The 13,888-nt window shown below is 39.8% G+C and overlaps 1 protein-coding gene across 1 annotated transcript; it reads right to left on the minus strand.

The window, feature by feature from the left end:
- Positions 1-303: 303 nt before the first annotated feature.
- hand2 (heart and neural crest derivatives expressed 2) lies at positions 304-12,621 on the minus strand. The gene is made up of 2 exons (XM_079337325.1): positions 11,845-12,621; positions 304-3,351 (listed from the first exon to the last, which is right to left on the minus strand). Exons 1-2 carry the CDS (start codon positions 12,448-12,450, stop codon positions 3,211-3,213), a joined length of 747 nt encoding a protein of 248 aa, XP_079193451.1. The 5' UTR covers positions 12,451-12,621; the 3' UTR covers positions 304-3,210.
- Positions 12,622-13,888: the final 1,267 nt, after the last annotated feature.

Here is a 13,888-nt window from a genome sequence, read left to right on the forward strand (position 1 = left end):
ATTATTATTAGTCTTGTTGTCCCTGCTGTTTCTTAAATAAATGAGCACCGACAGCAGAGAGGACACAGTTCAAATCACTGTCCTGTATTCTTCCTATCTCTTTTTATTGATTGTAAATATTAAATGGGCTTCAGGTGCGGCCTGTTGGGCAGCCTAAAGGTGCCTAAAACTTCCAAGAAGTGGAGCAACTGGATGTGGTTTCTATATAGACAGGACGGAGCTCCTCTTTGGCTGTTTCATAAAAAGATTTAAAAAAAACTTCTCACATGCAGGACAACCTTAGAAAACAAGTTTCTGTGAATCTCAGAGCTCACACCGTAACCAGGCGCTGCTTTATTAAAGTCATGACACTGTTTACATCCCACACAGAGCATCATCACAGCACAACACATCACAACACGTACGCTACGCCACTGTGGCGTCATTACATTTACAACAGAAAGAGAGATACTTCACATACACCTTTAATCAAAGACAGTCTGTCAGTCAGAGCGGCCGTTTGAGTCTCTAAAACGTCCACATTGCACATAAATATATTCCATTAAATAACGTGTCTGTTCACCATGTAGCAGTGGTATGAAGCTGCCTCGCTTTGCAGTAAAGTCTGGTAGAACACAATTTAAGAGCTTTTATCTTCAACTCAAACATCCACCAAAAGAGCGCCGTCCTCATCCCGGGTCCTCACATTCAGATGTCTTTGGCCCGACTCTTTGACGTCTTTTTGACGCTTTTCCGCAACTACAGCTGTACACGGTAGCTTTAGTTTTCTTCCACTGTGATTCTGGGATTCAGGCTCTAAAACGTTTTTCTTAAATGTGGGGTAGATTTGAACAATTACACGAAACATGAATCAAACACACGACTTAAGGGTGAAGGTCCTGAGGGTCACGGAGAGGCTGGCATCAAACATGTTGAACTTTTAGCGAATCTGTGTTGCGGGTGGATTATGTTTTAGCTATCTTTGTTCAGTGGATAATTCACATTTCAAAGATGCATATGGCACTTTGTTTTCTTTCACTTTGACATTTGCAAGTCTGTAAACAAAACGCACAAATCAAAACAATGATCAGAATAATTTACTGGAAGCTCATTTGTTAATTTGGTTTTATTTTGTGTTATATTTCTCGAAGAGTTTGATTACTGTCGGTACATTTTTCAGTGTAAATCTAAGATAAAACACCTAAAAAGACTTAATTAATTCAGCAACAAAAAGCGTCTTTATCTGATGTGGGTTTAACTGAAGAGACCTTCAGATCTCTAATTCAGCAAATATGCACGAAAGAAGCGCCTGTTTTAAAGACAAACACAGAGAACAACTGGAAGTTCACAAACTGTGTGACGTTTGAGAGCTGCTGTCAGAGTAAGAAGGCGGCAGCAGACGCTGAGACGCCACACGCAGTGACGGCAGCCACCGATGGAAGGTAAACTCTCCATTGGCGCTGTGTCCACATAGCGTTTTTTTCAGTGCAAAAAAGCGCTAGCTGTACGCTCTGGAGCGCTAGCATGAAGCAGTCATGCGCTGCAACAAAAACGCTGCACGTCCGTCCTGTTACTATGACAACAGTCTGTTGACAATGTCTGCTGTATGACCGAGGATGCTGCATTACTTTTTACTGCAGGATTTATATTTAAAATAATTCCTTTCTCAATCAGACACGGAGCAAAGAGGAAATGAGTACAAGAGACGATCTGTAGGCGGCAACAACACGAGGGATATCTGACATTTTAGAAAAAGCAGCTGGAGATGTTAACAGCTCCTTTCTGAAAAGCTAAAAATAAAATTCAACTTGAGCTCTCGGAGCGCTCGCAAAATTTGTCGCTGGATGCTGCACTTTTTCTCCAGGAGAATAAAAATGCTGGCGCTCACAAAACAAAAACACTATGTGACCACAGAGCCTTAGGAATTTGTCAACAGGCAACACGTTGCCTCCCCAGGTTGTTCATTTCTGACGCTTAGCCCCGCCTCTTTAAAGTTTTATTTTGATGAACTTTGTGGCTCTTTTGCATCTCTTGCAGATTTACAGTTTGTTTTCTTTCACTCTGAATCTGGTTATGATGTTTAAGGCACTGAAAACTTTTTGATTCAGGTTTGAATTATAACATCTATTGCTTTCATATTAATAAAACACGGGAATCAAATCACTTTTAACAAAGTTGTACTGGTAAATGATTTCTTAATTTCATTTCAAACCATGAAACTTATTTAAAGTGTATATTTTCTTTTAGGTAAATATAAAGTGGAAAATAAACACCCAACAAGACAACTTTTCTTTTTATCTGATGAGGATTTAAAGGTTATTTTTTAAACATAAGTGAAGAGAACTGTTTCTCTAATTCTGCAAATATCTACCAAGGAAGGTGCCATATTTGCGTCCCTCAAAGATGCACAGGGTAGTGTTTGTTCTCTATTTGATTTTAAGGGTTAAGACGCTAAAACATGTAAAAGGAGGTTTAGGAATTAAACATAATTTGGATTTGAAGATGAATTTTGAAGATGTGAGAATTTAAACTGCTTAAAAAAATCAAGTGGAGGATTATTTAAATAATTTGTATCATCTTGTAACAGTCTTCAATCCAATTATTTGAAAATAGTTAGGTAAGTTAAAGGTGACAATTAACCATCAGACCTTGAAAAAGCCAAATGATTGAAACCAAAGAAATGTTCTTTATCTGATGGTTTATAAGAAACACCTGGAGTAAATTCCTGATGTGCCATTTGCATCTTCAGCTACAGAGTGTTTGTCTTCTTCCCTCTGACACTGACTTTGAGGTACTTAAACATCGTCTATTGATGTCATTAGGACAATATCATGATTGGGTAAAAGATGTTTTAATTTTGGGTTTTTCCTCAGCCAAAGTCTTTTGTTTAAAGACTACTAGAAAAGGTTTATTTTCCGGACGTGATTTTTAAATTGGAAATCAAGCATTAAACCCTCAAGCAGCGCTCTGACATGACGCGTTTTTCTCCTTATGACGTCACGTTCAATCACAAAACTCCAAAAGTCGAAGCGTCAGTGAACTGTCCGCGTGCCTCAACACTGAAACACGGCGCGTGCTGGTCCACGCACAGAGGAGGAGGAGGGAGAGGGTGAAGATGAGGAAGATGAGGCCGTTGGAGTCCATTAAGGCGCTCGTTCCTGTCCCATCATCTGTGGAGGAGGAGAAGCACCACGAGCTCTCACATCGAGGAGGAGGAGGAGGAGGAGGAGGCTACTGTTTGAGTTCCAGCGCCCAGACATGCTGAGGCCAACCCGTCCGTCCTTTACTCTTCTTATCTACCGCTGCTGATGACGAGGAGGAGGAGGAGGAAGAGGACGTAGAGGAGGAGGTCGTCGTCTTTGGTATCTCCACCTGCAGAAAGCAGACAGCTTAGTTATTATCATATGACGCACAGTGATGCACGTACTTATTATGTCATTGACACGTCACATGAATGCACGCGCACAGACCTATAAATAAAGCTAAACCTTTCTGTTTGTTCACCAGAACCTCAATATGTTGTTTTTTTTCCAGGACCGATCTCGTGTGAAATAGGATATTTGTTGTCTGCACGGCTGCTTAATTTCAATCTGATTGGCCTGTTACGCAACAGTGTGGTTTGTGCATAAGCAAAATTATAAGGATTAATTAAACGTTTTTTTAAATCATTTAACATTTAAATGACCCCCCCCCCCCCTTGCATTGCTTATTATTAGGCCGACTCTTAATTATTGATAATTATTAGAGCTTCCTGAATTTCATTGAAGAACATATCGTTGCTAAGAAAAGACGTCAGGGAAGCGGCTCTTTATCATATCAATCCGCGAAAAGAAGTCCGGTTAATTTGAAGTCGGTCTATTTGTGATGCAGAAAGGAGACACAACACACACACGTTAAAATATGTAAAAACGGTACAATATAACAAATAAAGCTGAAGTAAACGTGTAACAAAACAATACGACACCACGGTATGAGACACAATTGTGTTTAAAGACGTTCTTTTTTCTAATACTTGATATATTTTAATTAAGCGTGCTTCTGCTTGTTGTTTTCTTGAACACTTCAGAAAGATGTTTAAAACACTTCACCATTTATAAGTCCGTATGTTTGATTCACAGCCTTGCTCCTATCCCAGCTTTTGTTCAAGCTTGTAGGTGAATACACTTAATGTATATAAGCTGCAGTCATATATTGTATATATCTTAGACTATGAAAATAAAACGTGCCATTTTGTCTAAGATAAATATTTATTCCTAAACTATAGGCCAACATTTAAATTTCATATGAATTATTATGCTGTGTGAGACCAAAACTTTCAGTAATAATTCAAATAAATGTTTTGTTTCGTATAAAAATAGGCTCCGGAAACTGTCAGGATGGTTAACGTGGCATTTAATACGATTTATAGGAGTCAATCAAATTAAACTCAGCGTTTCACTCATTGTTTTATATTTCAATATCACAAGTTTCTGTCTGCCTGCTTGTTTGTGGGTTTATTTTTGTGTTTTGTTTATGTTACCAATTAGCTCAATGGAAACAGCGTCTTATCTAAAGCATGTATCATATTCATTGGACCGTTCATTCATTTATTTTAATAATCTGTCCGTTTATCATGAATCAAGTTTCAAACCTTTAAAGCCGAGTGCATACATTTAGTACAACATTTTTTGAGCTCTCTGCATTTTTAAAAAGATCTTTTTTTCTTTTACCTAAAGAAACAACAACTAATGAATTAAACTACATGCAGTGTACAGATCATCCACCAGGGGGCAGAGGGCATACTCCAATGGAATTTTTCATGAATGATTTCACTAATTTAGAAAGAAGATAAAGAAGGAAAAACATTTTTAATAGTTGTTTTAACAATTTAAATGAGCCTGGGACCGAAGCAGCATAAAATCAACACATGATTTGAGGCTTATATACAGTAAATGATGTTGAATATTAAATTAAATTCAGCAGGTATTGAACGTCACTTGGTCAATTATCATTTTTGCAATTTATAATGAATTCCACCAAGGAAGGTTTTTTTTTTTTACACAGGCTATTTAAATAAAAGGCTTAACTGAAATGATTTGGTTTATTTAGAATGAAAACTGGGATATTTATGGTCGTTATTGTTCTTTCCTGCAATCTGCATTAATACAATAATTATAATTATGTGAGTTGTTGACTTTTTGCACGAGGCTCTTGCTCATAGTGTTATTTTCTGAATAATGTTCACAAAAACTGATCAATTTAGAAATGATACAGAGCACTACACTGTACTGCTGTTTTATTAGATTGTTAATAAGCAGCCTACGAGACAAAGAAAGGCTAAACCACAACAAAAACCCTAAATAAAGGTCTAAAAGAAAAGAAACTTGGGGGAAAGTTTGAACTAACGTCGAAAGAAAAAAGTTTTGCATCGGTTTTTCCATTTATCATTATTTTTTAAAATCAGCATTTCTGAGAAAAAAACACACCTGATCAAATGTGATAATAAAGAAAACTCAATGAACAATGTTTAATTACATTTTTAAAATGCTCTTCATGATGAACGACTCAAAATTCCAAGATTTAGATTTTTTTCCAGGTTAAATGACGTCATTATTTTTTTTTAAACAATAAATATCAAAACGTGCGCAACGAGAGAAACTACTTTGAGACGTTTTTTTTTAAAGAATTATAATTATTTTTCCTGAACTAACTGTGAATGTGTGGCCTATATAATAATCATAATAACAATAATAACAGGCCTGAGGTGCAGCGTGTGAACTATTTATCCATTGGAGTGTAGAATAAAATTGAATATTAAATTAAATAAAAGCTTTTGTGCTCATTCCGGCATATTTACATGGACGCTTATATGTTGATTAACGTGCACTGTCTATAAACACATAATGACATCCTGCATCATCCTGCGGTCAGATTTAATGTGAATATTGTGATCTTCATGTTAGATGACGGATACAATTTCCGCCCTCAGACACGCCACAGTGTGTTTCTCTGAATTTTTATTTATAGTAATAAATTAAATATTTCATCACAGCAGATGAATAAGACAGAGCCTGAGCGGAGATCAGGTCCAAGCCGTCCCTCACACAGTCCGCTCTCCTGACTCTCACTTTGTGATCTTTAACAAATCAAACACCAAATCATCTCTTCAAACACTAACGTTGATCCATCGGGAGTATTTCTCTGGATCGATAAGGTGCTGTTGTTTTTGTTAGAGACTTTTTTCACCACGGAGCGAGTGTTGACCCAAATAAAAATCCTGGACCCTGATCAGAGGTTCTGAAGGTTACTGATAAATAAAGTCAAACAGTGAATGAAGTATTCATCTTTCTCTCCGAGCGCACAAAGACTCACACAAGTGTTACTATGGAGACAGATGTTATCGAGCAATAAACAAGCAGCTGATTCGATCATCACAAGTTTCTGTTCCGGTTCGTTATTGAACAAGAGGTCTCATTAAAGAAAGGCTTGAGGTTTATAACGAGAGCAGACCCGATGAGTCCCACAACAAATATACACAAAAAAATGTGTTTACTACAATCACTGATGATGACACACTTTGTACTCAGTGTTTATATGTTGATTGAAAATTAAATTTAGGAGATTTTACTTTTTATACATTTTCAAATATGATAAAGCCGACTCACACAAACCAATACATCTGCAACAAACTATTCTATGTACTGTTAGACGTGTTTAAAGCTTATACCTGCCATATATCTAGAATTTAAAATCACTATGTGCCCTCTTGCTACATTCTCCGATGATTTGCATACTTTTTTTTTTACAATGGCATCTGCATCTTTTTGGCTAATCAGCCAGTTATCTCTTTAACTCAGTAGAATGCCAAATAAAGCAACAAGAAATTCAGCCAGTCTCAAAAGGTGACTGGAGTAGATCCAGAAGTATATACTCATTCAAAATCAAACCAAAGGATTCCCATCCCTAGTATACCATAGTTCCTTTCATGTGTTTCAGGAAGCACTGTAGCTGTCATGCTCATTGTGTAGTACATCAGTGACATGTTGATGAATGTGCTCATTCAAGGTTTTTCAGAGAGAGTGCAGGGTGTTTCTTCAAACACAAATAAAGTGATATAAAGTATCAGACTATGAGATAGTAGAAATAATGATAATAATGAGTCTGTTCAATGAACACTTAATCACGTATGTTGACTGGACATTATCAAGTGCACACGGCTTTAGAGTAAATACTGGAACAACATGTGTTGTAAGCTAACACGTCTGATTTATGATCCTGTTTATTTCAGCTTTCTGTGCGCTCCTCGGTTCATCACTGCTGTCTAATACCGGCTCCGAGTTTATTGTTTCATGTTGACTTTTTAACAGAGAGTAGAGAGCACAGTTTACTGGAGTTAAATCCCTCTCTGAGTAAACATACCTGCTGGTTCTGTTCTATAAAGTCATCACTTTGAACAAAAACAACTCACAGCCTGTTCTTTGAATTTAGAAATATCAATACTAAAGAATGATTATACTGCAGGAGATGATTTACAACGTCTTCTGAAGCTTTGTTGAATACGTTGACCAGCTCACAGTCTGCAGGTCTTCACACTTGTGATGTTTATGATGATCTTTAAGAGATTTTATAAATCTGCACAACAAAGGATTTTAAAGGTTCAAGTTGAGTGAGAGATCCAAACAGAGTGCTGATCAATGGCAACCCGCAGTGTGTGTGTGTGTGGGCGCAGTGTGTGTTTAGTGTGTGTGCAGCGTCACATACATGACATGCATCACTGAGTTTGCTCGACTTCATGAAACATCAGAAGCATCTCAACATTTGTGGAGTCTTTCTGGAACACAAACTGTGAAAACATTTGAGTCCATTTGCACACAAAATGTTCTGACCTGACATGTTGAAGCCTTCAAATGTTTTCACAGAAATAAAGCCGAAATGTTAAAAAAATGATAAAAGCCTCAGAACCAACTTTTAGAGGTTTGTCCTTTAAAAAAAACTGCAGCTATCAAAGTCCAAACTGAGCTGGAGTAAAAGAAGTTCAAAGTCCTCCTCCTCCTTCCAACACGAAAACATTCATTATTGTATCATTTTCATTTGAGTGAAAATGTTAAATGGGTCACTGTGTAATGGATCGCAGTAGACTGAGACGTAAAGCTGACACGCACTGAACAACCTCATGCCTCAAATGTTGATCCTGATGAGCTCAACTCCAGTTTTGTTACATTTTCTGTGCAACTTGTAAGACAAAGATAAAGTTCTGTGCAGACACTAAATATGTGACTCATAAACACAGTGTGGAGAAACAGAGAGATGAATGCATGCTGAACATAAAGGACATTTAGTCTGTTGTATGTTGTTCTTTACTGTGCATATGAAAATCGATCTATTTTACTGACATTTTGTTACTTGCCATGATTTATGCCTCCTGTCTTGTGTCTCGTTTGTAAAACAGAAAAGTGTGTTTCCTCGACATCTGTACCAAAGACAAAATTTCCCCTCAGGGTCAAAAACATCGAATGTAGTCCAACATAATCTAAAGTTTGCCTAATTAAATACAGGCGTCAAAATTAAAATCAATATTAGGTTGGCATTACTGTGCTGGATAAAATAAAACACACACACACACACACACATTTAAATATACACACACACACACACCTTCAGAAGCTCAGAGGTCGTCCTTTCTCGCGCTCATTCACTGATGCTGAAAGTCATCGCAGTGAACGTGAGTGCAGAGCGTCAAACTTCCAAACAAACAGTCTGAAGGACTTGCAACAGAAATTGTCTGTACTCAAAAGAAGCTGCAGCACCACAGAGGTGTGCGTGTGTGCGTGTGTGTTTGTGTGTACATCAGGAGGAGTGTGACACCACATCTTCTGATTTGATATCTCAGTTTGAAATGTGAGCAGAGACTGATCACTGGCTTCTTTTACACTCCACACTTCCTGCAGAGAGGAGCCCATTATGCTCTTCTCTCCTGTGTGTATGTGCACGTGTGTGTGTGTGTGTGTGTGTGTGTCATGCACTCTTCTGTCCTCTGTGTGTGTGTGTGTGTGTGTGTCATGTTGTTTGATTCTGCACTCACTGTTTATTTTCACATAAACGCACTCCTGATAATGTCCAAAGCCCTGTCTGATAGGCTACCTCTGAAATCGTTCTGAGTTCAGGCACCTCACAGCAGCAGACCCCCCTCAGGAGGAGGGGGGGGGGGGGGTCACAGGAGGCGGGACATGACGTGAAAAGAATTACGCTGAGATGCAGATAAGTCAACAGTGTCTAATGTTGTTATGAGAATTTGTGCCTTTAAATCAATACTACCTGTAGCTCAACACTAACAAGAACAAATGAGACGAGATAAACAAACTGGTCAACAGAAAACATAATCCTGCCGCTTTGTTACGTGCCCATGATCACACCGATTATAATACAGTCTATGGCCTATATGGTTGTGTGATATAAACGCCATGAACTCCGTCTGCTCGCTCGAGGAGAGTTTTCCTGTTTAGACTCTTCATACAGAAAATTTACCAGAAGGCTCGATGGAAAACATAGGTGAGTAGCTCACCCTGAAAATTTCAGGAAGTTTTGGGAGGGTTTGTACAAGTGTAAAGAGTTTCTGCACACAGGCATACACTTGGTTTTAGCAGAAACAAGCTTGATTCCATTTACACCCACTATGTTTCTTCACTCACACACACACACACACACACACACACATACACTGTTTGTTCACATACACAGTTTACACACACTGAATGTGCTAGAGTAAATCTCCACGTGAGCTGAGGAGGAAGAGGAGGTGATGAAGGATCGATCATTCAGTTTTAGCAAAATTGAAAACTACTCAAATCAAAGCGGTGCATCATAGCTGCAGTTTGATGATCTCATGAACCGAGACAGAATAGTTTTTGTTAATAACTGTTTAAATGTAAAAATCCATTGAAAACATTTTAATATTAAGAGTTAATTCTAATAAATAACTCTAGCTTTTTTTATATTCTGCTGTTGCTTCTGCAGGATGCATGCGGCATGCACGTGTGGGAATGTGCGGAATAAAGCGTGCAGAGAGAGAGAGAGAGAGAGAGAGTGTTGCTATAGCAATAACAGAGTTGCAGCGCGTGGCCCCTCCTGGCTCCAAGCTGTCTGAGGATGGAAACCAATTTAGCGTCTCCCCTCTCACGGACTCTTTCCCGTTATTATGTCCAATCTTTGTGTTTATGAGGAGGGCGAGAAGGAGGGGAGGGGGGGGGGGGCGGGGGTAAGGCTATGTGCTACAGCTTAGCTTAGCATTCTAGCTTGGTGAAAATGGACTAAACCTTGTGCGTCTGAATGAGACCCTTAAGGTCCGGGACAAAGCCTAATATATGTGACCTTGAAGCATATTGTGTTGCTCTAAAAGACCCGGATGTCTGCACAGGTTTGAGGTTATTTATATACATTTTTTATATAAACCGGAACCATATAACAGTCTATCTATCTATCTATCTATCTATCTATCTATCTATCTATCTATCTATCTATCTATCTATCTGTCTGTCTGTCTGTCTGTCTGTCTGTCTGTCTGTCTGTCTGTCATTAATTCCGCGGCTTTGGCTCTAAAGGTAAAATAACCCGAAGGCCTATAGAAAAGGCGGACTATTTTATCTCTGTCGCCTTCCGCCGTCTTCCTCTCTTCATTAATTAAAGGTTACAAATCAACGCCATCTTTGTCATTGTTGTTCAATTACAGCCTCCACAATCCCGCCTTAACCAGATTTATTCAGCGTGTGTGAGACGCTTTAAAACAAAGGCTATGTCTTGCACATTCATAACGCTGCATGGCACCGCGGAGAAACACGATTAAAGTCACACTAAATCACACTCTGACTTTGAATTGATTACCCTTTACTCTGGAGACAACCGCTCACACGACTAAAGGCCTTTAGACAGTGATTTTTACATGTTGGTTTTCTTTAAGTTTGTTTTTTAATTGTGTTGCTTTGACCTTTTCTGTGTTCTGTTTGTTTCTGTATTCTGACAAAGAGCTGCCGACCAGCAGGAAGATCTCCTTAAATAAAGACAATTTAAAGGAGCTTATGGTCAATAGGCTAAACTTTAAAAAAAAACAGCTGAACAAGATGCTACACAGAGTGTATTGTAATTTACAAATAAATCATATATTTTACACATGATTTTAGAAGCGACGGCTCATTTTATTAGGCCTATAATGTCCTGTCATTATATTTTTATTTAAACATTTTCGCAAAGTCCGTGTTCGGTTTAAACAAAATCTGGGTTGGAAAATATTTAATAGCCTTATACTACAGTAATAATTTATAAACAGATTTTACATTTAATTTTCTCTTCGTCTTTATTAAATTTAGTAGACTATAAGTAGTCTATATTAAAAAACATAATTCTTCCTTTTTTTGAATGTGAGTGTTTTTCTTTTCAAGTGTCATTAAACAAAATGTTTAATTCACTCTATTCATAAATATTTTCAGGGGTCTAAACATAAAACCAGGATTATTAATAATGCTTATGTTTACATCTCAGAGATGAATGTCGTTCAGGACTCAAAAAAAAAAAAAAAATTGTGACAGGAGACAATAAGGCTATTTTAGCAGCCTACATAAATGCAGACTAATCATTCAATTATAAAATATGATTACATTTCTATGCTTGACAGAGTGTGCGGCTGCAGAGCTCCACCTTCACAGCAGGCTGCAGTTGTTTTTTGTTTGTTTGTTTTTTTCAATTCTGATTTAAGTATTTGATCAGTTTGTTTTCGTGTGTGTGTGTGTGTGTGTGTGTGTGTGTGTGTGTGTGTGTGTGTGTGTGTGTGTGTCCCTCTTTATTCTAACTTTTCATTTAAGGTTAACCTATTTGTTTGGGCTCTCGCGCTCTTACCGCCTCCCTCTTCCGCCGCTCCTCGCGGGCCTCAGTCTTCTTCAGCTCGGCCTTAAAGGCCTGCGTGTCCCCGTGCGGTGCATCCTTGTCCAGGATGTCCATCAGGTAGGAGATGTAGCTGGTCGCGAGCCGCAGAGTCTTAATCTTGGACAGCTTCGTGTCCGCGGGCACGTTTGGGATGCACTCCCGCAGCTCCGCAAAGGCCGAGTTGATGCTCTGAGTCCGCCGCCGCTCCTTTCGGTTTGCAGTGGGTCTCCGCTTCACGGGGCGCGGGTGTGTGTGGTGGTGCATACCGACAGCGGCTCCGTTCACGGTGATGGCTCCGGGCCCCGGGACCAGGCCGCCGGGGCCGTAGTGGTGGTGATGGTGCGGGTCCAGGCCGCCGGTGGCCCCGCCGCCGTTGTTGCCATGGTACTCTGGACTGTAGCCGGGCGCGAGGCCGTACTCTGTGGGAGACATATCCGTGTGGCTGATGAGCCAGCTCGTGAAGTACGGAGGAGCCCCGGTGTCCTCGTGACAGCGCCCTGCCGCAGCGTGCAGGGAGTAGTGGTGGCTGTCGTGGTGGTGCATGACCGGGTGGTGCGGGAAGCCCGAGACCAAACTCATCCTGACACACACACTCTCTCACACGCACGCACGCACGCACGCGGGTCCTTGATGTCGCAGTAAACGTGTTATCGGTAGTCCTGAGCTAAAGTCCGCATCCTGAAACTTCTCCTCCTGCAGCGGCTCACTCCCCCTCCGTCCGCAGGCAGGCTCCGGCCGCGCGCTCCCCGGTGCAGCCTGCAGTCCACAGAGACCCGTTCGTCTCTCCGTTCTGCTCCTCGCGCTCTAACACAGCGTCCCTCTCCCTCTCGATGGAAACCTCATCCTTTTCAGAGAGTCACAACCCGGAGTCCTTCATGTCTCTGCTGCATCCTTACAGCCGTTTGGCAAGGCAGGAGCTGTGTGTGTGTGTATGTGTGTGTTTGTGTGTCTGTGTGTATATCACTACTGCAGACTGACACTGAAGAGAGAGCGAAGAGAGAGCCAGGCTGTGTGTCTGATAGAGAGAGAGAAAGAGAGAAAGAGAGTTTGATTTACCTCTTGGTGTACTACCGGGGCGGAGTCCGACCTCATAGCCCCTTTCAGCCAATGGTAACAGCCCTCCCCTCTGTTTACCTCTCTTTAATGTCAATGGGCCTGCTAAGTAGTCCTGCAGGCGCACGCGCACGAACACTTTGCCGCACTCTGAGGTCACACGCACGCAAGAGCACACGTCAGCCTCTAATGTGCAGAATAGAGGAGCCTATTTTATTTATTTATTTTATGTTTGTGTTTTTGTTAAATGTGCTGAAGGTGAAACAGAGCCGCTTGTTTTCTTCACACATTTTCCATTTTTCGTTGTTGTGATCAGCTGATATTTTGACACTGTGAGATGTTTTACAGTTAGTCATGGGTGTAATATGAGGGCAGACTGGGGCTTATGGAGGTCTCTGTCACAGTGAACACTAAACTGGACAAGTAAATCCACATGATATACAACTCTTTATTTTTCCTGAAAGTAAAGAATTTAAAAATGATCCAAATGTCAAATACATGTTTGTTTTATTTAAAGTCCAACAGACCTTCTAAAGGTGTAACACAACATTATGATTATTTACATTTCTTACAATAGCAGAATTTTAAAACTCAATATTAAAAATGTAATGATTTTGATAACGATTTCAGCATGGTCTAGATAGATAGATAGATACTTTATTGATCCCGAGGGAAATTCAACAGGTTTTGTGTGCACTTTTAAAAATGACATTTAAGACGTTTAAAGGGCCAAACAATTAAAGATTACTATAGGGTTTGCTCCTAGTGGATTTCTGGATTTGATCATCCGAAGTATATACTTTTCTTTGCATGTCATGGAAGTTGCCTCTTATGTTTTTTCCTCTGCCAATATTTCCCTCTTTTTCATCTTGGAAACAAATTTCCTTTATCTTGCATGTCCTCTTTTCTCTCTTCTGTTCAGTGTGCGAAGGTGCATCAAAAACTCTGCCGTAGATGCGATGAA

The sequence above is a fragment of the Symphodus melops genome (genome assembly GCF_947650265.1).
Source record: "Symphodus melops genome assembly, chromosome: 2".
NCBI classification, from domain to species: Eukaryota; Metazoa; Chordata; class Actinopteri; order Labriformes; family Labridae; genus Symphodus; species Symphodus melops.

What these genes read in the sequence shown, in the direction of transcription:
- hand2 (XM_079337325.1), bottom strand. Translation starts at nt 12,450, where the DNA reads ATGAGTTTGGTCTCGGGCTTCCCGCACCACCCGGTCATGCACCACCAC. An exon ending in AGCGGCGGAAGAGGGAGGCG is followed by an intron (nt 3,352 to 11,844) that starts GTAAGAGCGCGA and finishes TGCTTTCTGCAG; the next exon opens with GTGGAGATACCAAAGACGAC.